Below are 9429 nucleotides of genomic sequence, written 5' to 3' on the forward strand. Positions count from 1 at the left end.
ACACTACATTTTTTTCTTAGTTTTTCATCCCTGTAATTTATTAAAATAAACGTTATAGAAGTTTTAAGGGACTTTCGGCCCTCGGTAAGAACGTAATCTTTCATTCTGCGTTTAAATTTTTTAAAAATACTTATTAGTTTTCTCAGGATTCGAAAAAAATAAATCCCCATTTGAATAGCATTGCAGCCGAAAATACGTACCCATCCTCTTAATGATATCGGGTAGTCATTTTTTGTTAAGGTGATACAGTAGCGATCAACAGGTAGCCAAAACGCGTTCCAAGATTGCGGCTGTAATTTTGAATATTTTTTCGAGATATTTGGCACACGTATTCGTAATATAATAAAGAATGGCGGTACAGAGCCCAATTTGAAAAATATATTAATATGTGGAAATTACTCTGTAATTAAATACAATATTAAAAAAACGAGCCTGTACTGCCATTAAGAAGAACAAAAAATACACTTTCTTCAAATAAACTTTTTTATCCGATGCCTAGATTTTGTGTCATTTTGGAACTACTAATGAAATAAAAAATTTTAGTAGTTCCAAAATGACACAAAATCTAGACATCGGATAAAAAAGTTGATTTGAAGAAAGTGTATTTTTTTGTTCTTCTTAATGGCGGTACAGGCTCGTTTTTTTAATATTGTATTTAATTACAGAGTAATTTCCACATATTAATATATTTTTCAAATTGGGCTCTGTACCGCTATTCTTTATTATATTACGAATACGTGTGCCAAATATCTCGAAAAAATATTCAAAATTACAGCCGCAATCTTGGAACGCGTTTTCGCTACTTGTTGATCGCTACTGTTTCCTCTTAATTAGGGACCGTTCAAGTATTACGTAACACAGATTGGGGGGGGGGGGGGTTAAAAATCTTCAAAAATCGCGTTACATAATACTTGAACGCTCCCTTAGCAGGTTTTTTGTTTTTTTGTTCCTGAAAGGCATTTAGTAATATAGATCTGGAAGAATATCTAAACGTTGGATTCATCTTTTTCAGGTAGAAGGAGCTAAAATTGCACACAAAATAACACAATCGAGAGCTTTGCAAAAACTAAACGCCACATTCAATCCTCACAAGATCCCTGGATGTAAAGATTTCGAATTTTTGTCAGATGAATACTGGGCTTGCCAGGCTCAACAACTTACTTTAACCATATACCATCCCACAGGAACTGTAAAGATGGGACCAGACGAAGATCCTATGGCTGTTGTGGATTCCAGATTAAAAGTTAAAGGTTATGTATTACTTCTTATATCTATACGACCCCTAACAAGTATATATTGGGACGCATTAAAATATATAACAAATTCAGGTTTTTGACTGTTAATAATTATTACTTTTTAATATTAGTACGTTCTTTGACGGTAAAATATTGCAAAACCTAAATATTTGAAAGAACCGGTTATACTGACATGAAATTTGTCAAAGAAGAAAAGTGATATTGTGCCGATGTGTGCTTTTGCCAAAGGGGTGAGTTTCACCCCTTATCGGGGGTGAAAAAATATATGTTTAAAATAAGTCCGGAAATAACTCACTAATTTTAAGCAACTTTTTTTCTATAGAATTTTTTCGCTAAGTTAATACTTAATAAAGCACTTTTTGGGGAAAACTCATTAAAACTTTTTTTAAAGTGTTTAAAAAAGCTTTATTTTAATTTTTGTTTTTTAAAGTTTCCAGCGATAAAAGCAAGGAAATGACACTCAAAATAAAGTTATTCCCTTTTTTTTTGGTAAAAAAATCGTGAAAATCACCCCCTAATTAGCATCCCAAATGAAATTAATCGTTACCACTTACAACAAGTTGCTTTACTCGTGTATGTATTGTTTATATGATCTGTAAGTTTCATCGGTCCAAAGTGCTTATTTTTGAAGGGACTGTGGTGAGTGTATGCAAATTTTGAAGAGCCATATCTTAACCAATTTTTGTCTTACAGAAAAACAAAAAAAAACTAAATTATTCAGAAAACAATACGTATATTTTTTGCTGTTTGTTGTTTTTGCTATCACTAACAAACTTAAGTTATTTTGAAAAAAAAAAAAACATTTTTTTTCAAAATAAAAAAAAATTACGTTAAAACCAAATTTTTAAAAAAATAAGCCCTTTGAACCGATAAAACTTACAGATCATATACATAAATAATACATAAGTAAAGTAACTTCTGAAGCGGTACGATTAATTTTATTTAAGATGCTAATTACGGGGTGATTTTCCCGAGTTTTTTAACAAAAAAAAAGGATCAACTTTATCTTGAGTAACCTGCATACTGAGATGCTAAAAACTAAAAAAAAAACAAAAATAAATATTTTTTAAACACTTTAAAAAAAGTTGTAATGAGTTTTTCCCAAAAAGTGCATCATTTTTTGGTTATTTCACGTTGAAATATTCCCCTTGAAATTTGACGGATATGAACCTATTTTTCATTAGCTACAATTTTGCTTCTATTGGTTCTAGAGATTTCGTACAACACCGTTTTTTTCACTTTTTTAGAAGCTATATTTTTGTAAAAATATTTTTTTCGATAAAATACTTATTTTTTGAGTTATTTGCAAAAAAAAACCGACTAAAAACGTGTTTTTTTTGTTGTAAAATAAACATACATATTTACTCGCAAATAACTCGAAAACTATTAACTTATTACAAAAATGCTATAGAACAAAAGTTGCTTAGAATTAGTCAGTTTATCCATTTCCGGGTGCACCTATGCATTGCATAAATACAAATGTACTACTCGAGTTTGAAAATAGATAATAAAACATCTAACAATAGCACGGGCAAAATAGGTAAGCGTGAGCCACGTTCGTTATTCACTAGTAATGTCAACCCGCCTTTATAGATAAAAGTGTCAACAGGTCTTTTAAATGCTTACTACGAGAAACCAAAAATATTTGGACATGTTCTATATTATAAGGGCATTTTGTTCTATAAAGCTTAAAAAAATTAATAAAAACTTCAATTTAGTTGACCATTTATATTTTTACAGGTATATCGAATTTAAGAGTGGTAGATTGTTCCATATTTCCCTACATTCCAAGTGGTAATACAAATGCTCCAACGATAATGGTGGCTGAGAAAGCAGCAGATATGATTAAAGAAGACTGGGGATTTTCAGATAGCGAAGATTCGGAAGAGGGCTTTGTAGTTGTAGAAAATACTCTTGATGGTGGTAAGCATTAAAGTTTACATAAGTACCACAGCATAATAAAAAAAAAATACCACAGAAAAAACTACTATTTATTCTCCAATGTTTTATTTGTGGTGTTTTATTTACAGGTGGGCGTGACAAGACATCTCGTAATGGAAAATTCGTACCGGCGACAGAACGTAACTATACATATTCGTAACGGTACAATTCGTCACGTCAAAATTCTGTTACGTGAATTATTCTGTTTCTTTTGAAAACATAGAAACTAACTTTTATTGCAGTTACAATTGAAATTACGTTTATCAATTTAACGAACCAGCATCAGGATAAACATTTTTGACACATTTCATATTTCGTGGAGAAATACATTTTTAAAATTATGTCTTAAAATACGTACAGTGAGGACTTTTGAGTTGGAATACATTTCTTTTCTCGAGAATGGGCGACTCTGGAGATAAATCCCGAGACAGGTCGATTTTTATTTTTAAATTACAATTTTTTGGCATATATATATCATACTAGTGACGTCATCCATCGGGCGTGATGACATAATCGATGTTTTTTTAATGAAAATAGGGGTCGTGTGATAGCTCATTCGAAAGGTTATTCAATGTTCTATTTACTAATATAAACACTAACATAATTATTTATAGGTACAGGGTGCCTAATTTTTTTTGAATTAAATCAATTGAGGCAAAAAGAAGAATGTAAATAATTTATTTAATTCGAAATACATTTTACTGTTGTTTGAAAACAGGAAAAATTGTTTATTTAATAAATAAATATTGTTTTTCGCTGAAATTCAATATTAAACTGCCACCCACCTGCCTCATAGTAGTTTGAACATTTAATTTAAGCGAAAAGCAATGTTTATTTTTCCAATTAACATTTTTTCTGTTTTCTGACAGCAGTAAAATGTATTTTGCATTAAATAACTTATATACATACATTCTTCTATTTGTCTCAATTAATTTAATTAAAAAAATTTTTTTGGGCACCCTGTATAAATAATTATGTCAATGTTTATATTAGTGAAGAGAGAATTAAATAACCTTTCGAATGAGCTATCACACGACTCCTATTCTCATTTAAAAAAATCATCGATTACGTCATCCCGCCCAGATGGATGACGTCACTAGTATGATAAATGCCAAACAATTATAATTTAAAAATAAAAATCGACCTGTAAAATGAATTTATTCCAACTCAAACGTCCTCACGGTATAACTGTGTACATTGTATTAATGGTAGGGGAGTCCAAGCGGGGATTGTTGCAGTTACTCGAGCGCGTCAGATTATCACATAGGGAGAAACCTTGTACCTGTAAATGTACCTCTACCATAAATTGGCTCTTAATACAGGAGTTCGTTAAGGGGGGGGGGAGGTCGAAAAAAAAATCTATCCTTACTTAAGGAAATGGGTGAGTGTCACAAAGTTTCACAAGAAAAAAGCGAATATTTCGCGAAATGAACGACAGATCGAAAAACTAAAAAATACGTGCTCAATATTTTTCAAAAATCTATCGAATGATACCAAACACGACTCCCCGCAGAGATGGGTGAGGGGTAAATTTAAAATTTTAAATACGAACCCAGCGATATTTTGCGAAATGAATATCAGATCGAAAACTGAAAAATACACTTATTCAATATCTTTAAAAAAACCTATCGAATGGCACTAAACACGACCTCCCATGAAGGTGGGGTGGGGTCCCCATTTTTATTGCACATTTGGATTCCTTACGTAAAAATAAGTACATAACTTTTATTCGAAAATTTTTTTCGAATTATGGATAGATGGCGCTGTAATCGAAAAAAACGATTGTTGGAAATGGAAAATAAATTAAAACATGGAAAGTCCCCATTAAAATGGAAAACTTTACCTAACTATTTTTTGGTTTTAGGACCTACTCTTGACAATCCAACAGGTCCCCATAACGCTCGAGTGACTGCACATTTAGCATACTTTCCTCCCCTACTATAATTATTATAGTAAACACAATATTATTAAATTGATTTTATTTGTTTCATTATTTATCACATTCAGTTTTACTACAGTAGAGTGTCGATTATCCGAACGTCGATCAACCGAACGACCGGTTATCCGAACTCCCTGCGCCCCGCACTCGAGTACTGAGCAAACGTTAGTAATTAACGCTTAAAATATCTTCAATTTTCTTCAATTTTGTATCCAAAGATATGTTGTTGCAAAGACTGCACTTTTTTGTTTAATTGCTATTTGTCATTATCAAGGTATAAACAAATATAGTTATATAAATATGGTTTTCATTCACTTGTGGATAAATATGACTTGTATAAATACAACTAGTTACTAGTAACAGAAATGGACTTCTGGAGAAGAGCAGCAGGCAAATCAAGAAGAGATCGGATACCGAACGAGAGAATACGAGAAATGATGGGAGTAACACATACAATACTTGATGACATAAAAACAAAACAATTGGTATGGTACGGCCATGTACAGAGAATGCCAGATGACAGGATCCCTAAACAGATTTTGGCATGGACACCACAAGGGAGAAGAAAAAGAGGAAGGCCGAGAAGAAGCTGGAGGGAGGGAATTGAAAAAGAACTAGAGGAAAGAGAAATCCCTCCAGGTCTATGGTTAAACAGAGAAGAATGGCGGTTAGGAGTCGGAAGGCGTCGGAGAACGCTGTAAACCGATAGTAGTAGTAGTATAAATACAACTCCTTATTAGAACATAATGACAAATGAGTTGTCGAATGAAAGCTTATAACCCAAAGATGGTATTAAAGGTTAGATATTTGACCTCGGACTTTTGTTCCAGAGTTACAATTAAAAGTACTGCTTTAAACTAGCCGAAATAGTACAAGCGATATATTATTTGACGCGCCTTAGCAGGACGAGAACAAATGTGTACTTCCGGTTTTATATCATTTTCGGTTAAAAAGTTTTAAAATTTTAAAATGGATACTGTTAATAAGACCATCAGATTGGCCAGGAGTCAGAAACAGCAATTCCTTCAACACGACAATATTGAGTATATTAATATGTGTGTAAAACATTGGTAGGGTCTGAGGGATACTATTAAGTCTGTCGTTAAATTTAAGTTTCTCAGTGGTAATTTGGGTTAGAGAAAAATTGCTTATAGCCCGATCAGGTAACACAAAATTTTACGAAAACCTCCAAAAAAATAAAGGAAGGATGAAAATTTGGAAATAGGTAGTTGAAATTGTCTAATATTATAAGAAAAATTTACAATTCTACATCCCCTCCATTTTAAAAAAATTGGGAAATACGGGGTGAAAAATATTTTCTGGTGAGTGAAAAAATATACGTTCAAAATAGGCCCGGAATTGGATAAAATGACTAATTCTAAGCAACTTTTGTTCTATATAGCTTATAAAAAATTTAAAAAAATGGTGTACGCGTGAGGTCTGCGCACCCAGTATAAGTAGAGTTGTAGCTAATGAAAAGTAGGTTCTTCTTCGTAAATTCCAAATCGAATATTTCAATGTGAAATAAACAAAAAACAGAGCACTTTTCGGGAAAAATTCATTAAACTTTTTAAAGTGTTTAAAAAAGGTTTATTTTCGTTTTTTAAAAAAATTTCTAACAATAAAAATAAGTGAGTTACGCTCAAAATATTGTTGGTCCCTTTTATTTTTTGGTACAAAAATCGCGGAAATCACCCCCGAATTAGCTTCCCAAATAAAATTAATCGTAACCTCTTCACAAGTTACTTTACTTATGTATTGTTTATATTATCTATAAGTTTCATTGGGTTAAAGTGCTCAGTTTTGAAAAAAATTGGGTTTAAAATAAAACACTTTTTTTAATTTTGAAAAAAAAAATGGAATTGTTCATGGAATTAACTTAAAAATTATTAGTAATACCAAAAATCTTAAAGAGTAATAAAATGTACGTTTTGCTTTGCTGAATATTTTTCCTTTTTTGTTTTCTTGTTATATGAAATTGATTATGCTATGGCTGTTCAAAATTTGCCTAAACTCGTGATTAGTTACTCGTTCAAGCCATTTTAACTACAGCTTTTTCAAAAATAAGCACTTTGAACCGATGAAACTTACAGACCATATAAATAATACATAAGCAAAGTAACTTGTGAAGTGCTAATGATAAAATTTATTTGTGATGCTAATTAGGGGGTGATGTTGGCGATTTTTTTACCAAAAAATAAAAGGGACCAACAATATTTTGAGCGTAACTCACTTACTTTTAATGTTACAAGTTTTTTTAAAAAACAAAAATAATCCTTTTTTTAAACACTTTAAAAAAGTTGAAATGAATTTCCCCGAAAAGTGCTCCGTTTTTGGGTTATTTCACATTGAAATATTCGATTTGAAATTTTATGAAGAAGAACCTAATTTTCATTAGCTACAACCCTGCTTTTACTGGGTCTACAGACCTCAAGCATACACTGTTTTTTTCAGTTTTTTATAAGCTATATTTTTGCTAAGAATATTTTTTTCGCTAAAATACTTACTTTTTGAGTTATCTCCGAAAAACCGTCCAAAAACATGTTTTTTTCTGTTAAAAATGAACATATTCACTTGCAAATAACTCGAAAAGTATTAACTTACGGAAAAAAACTCTATAGAACAAAAGTTGCTTAGAACTAGTGATTTTATCCAATTCCGGACTTATTTTAAATGTATATTTTTCACCTTCGAGAGGGAGGTACCCCTCTATTTTTGAAAAATGGAGGGGATGTAGAATTTTAAACTTTTTCTTATATAATAATAAACAATTTCAACTACCTATTCCTAAATTTTCATCCTTCCTTTTTTTTTTTGAGTCAGATTGTTCTTTGATCGGGCTATTATTGGTCAATGCAGATCAGACAGAAATGTTAATATAGATCTTAGTAGGTACGTGTTATTAATAAATGTTATTTTTTTTTAGAGAGAAGTAGGTCTGCAGGAAAAAAGCCAGCTAAAACGAAGTTGGAACCTGTTCTACAAAAAACTCCTGCCATCAAAGACGCTGACTATTGGTGATGCCCATATTCTGTTTTGAAACAACTTTTAAATAAATTTTATAACAACTTTGACTATGTAGAATACGTCTGGCGCCAGATCGGTCTATGGTGGAGCAGTATGGCAAGAGATAAGGAATTTCTGCTTGTATGATACTTCACCATAGATCCCTATTGGTAGTCTAGGTGCCAGAGGGGCCACCGTGTCCTTTTCAATTCTGATGGACAAACTCAACGGTTTCTTATGGATTTTTGGCTGCTGATTACGAATTTTGAAGGTGGATTTCGAGCCGAGTGGTCAAAAAATTGTTATAAACAATTTAATTGTTTATAAATTGTTTATAAGGCTCTGGCTCATAAACTAAAAGAGATAAAAAAGAATGTTTCAAATAAAATTTGTTCATTATTGAAAAACGAAGAAAAAAACGTTTACTAAACTTAAATCCAACAATTATAACTCAAGATATTGTAAAATTAGTGCACGATCCAAATTGCAAAATAAGTATTTTTCGAAAGTTTATCGATCGTAACTCGCTCGAATTTATACTTTAATTAACAATAATGATAGAAGAACTCAAAAGGAATAATTTGAGCTTAAGAAAATGTTCGTAAGTTTATTTTTGGTCAAGATATCGATATTTTAATGGCGCACTATGAGGCGCAACATCGGCTTACAGTCAAGTATTTTCGACGCTTTATCGATCGTAACTCGGCTTCTAAGCATGCACATGACCCAATATGTGATATCCATATAAAAATGGATCGAGTTGTTTTGCAGCATCATCAAACGAGCATTTATGTTGTGGCGGCATACACACAATTGACGTGCCTTGATGATGCTGCAAAAGAACTAGATCCACTCTATATGGATACTATCCACTATCCACTGGATATCTATATGATATAGATTATATCTATACCATATAGATAATTAGACTCTGAAGCCCCAGAAAGTTTTAGTTTTACTGCGTACAAGAACAGACTTAGTACCACCATGTAACTGTAAAAATTGCTCTAAGAATTTATGCACATGTAAAAATGCTGAGATTCCCTCTATCTCCCGATTCAGATGCATGAAACAAAAAGTTTGTAAAAATAGTACCTATTAATAAATAATATCAACTTACTTTTTAGTTCTATTTCTGAAATATTAGTTTTTAATGTTTTTTTCTCATTTAGTACAAAAAATAGAAGACAAAGTACAGTAAAGCGTCGATTATCCGAACGTCGATCAACCGAACGACTGGTTATCCGAACTCCCGACTCCCGCGCCCCACACTCGAGTACCAAGCAA

The 9429-nt window shown here is 31.8% G+C and overlaps 1 protein-coding gene across 1 annotated transcript in view; it reads left to right on the forward strand.

Annotated features, from left to right (window-relative positions):
* LOC114332571 (uncharacterized) overlaps positions 1–8368 on the forward strand; it is a 93353-nt gene extending 84985 nt beyond the window's left edge. The window contains exons 16-18 of the mRNA XM_028282392.2: positions 1013–1250; positions 2997–3179; positions 8063–8368. Coding sequence (XP_028138193.1) covers positions 1013–1250; positions 2997–3179; positions 8063–8157 — 516 coding nt within the window. The 3' untranslated portion in view covers positions 8158–8368. The remainder of the gene's footprint in view (positions 1–1012; positions 1251–2996; positions 3180–8062) is intronic.
* The last annotated feature ends 1061 nt before the right edge of the window (positions 8369–9429 follow it).

The sequence above is a fragment of the Diabrotica virgifera genome, chromosome 3, assembly GCF_917563875.1.
Source record: "Diabrotica virgifera virgifera chromosome 3, PGI_DIABVI_V3a".
Classification (NCBI taxonomy): domain Eukaryota; kingdom Metazoa; phylum Arthropoda; class Insecta; order Coleoptera; family Chrysomelidae; genus Diabrotica; species Diabrotica virgifera.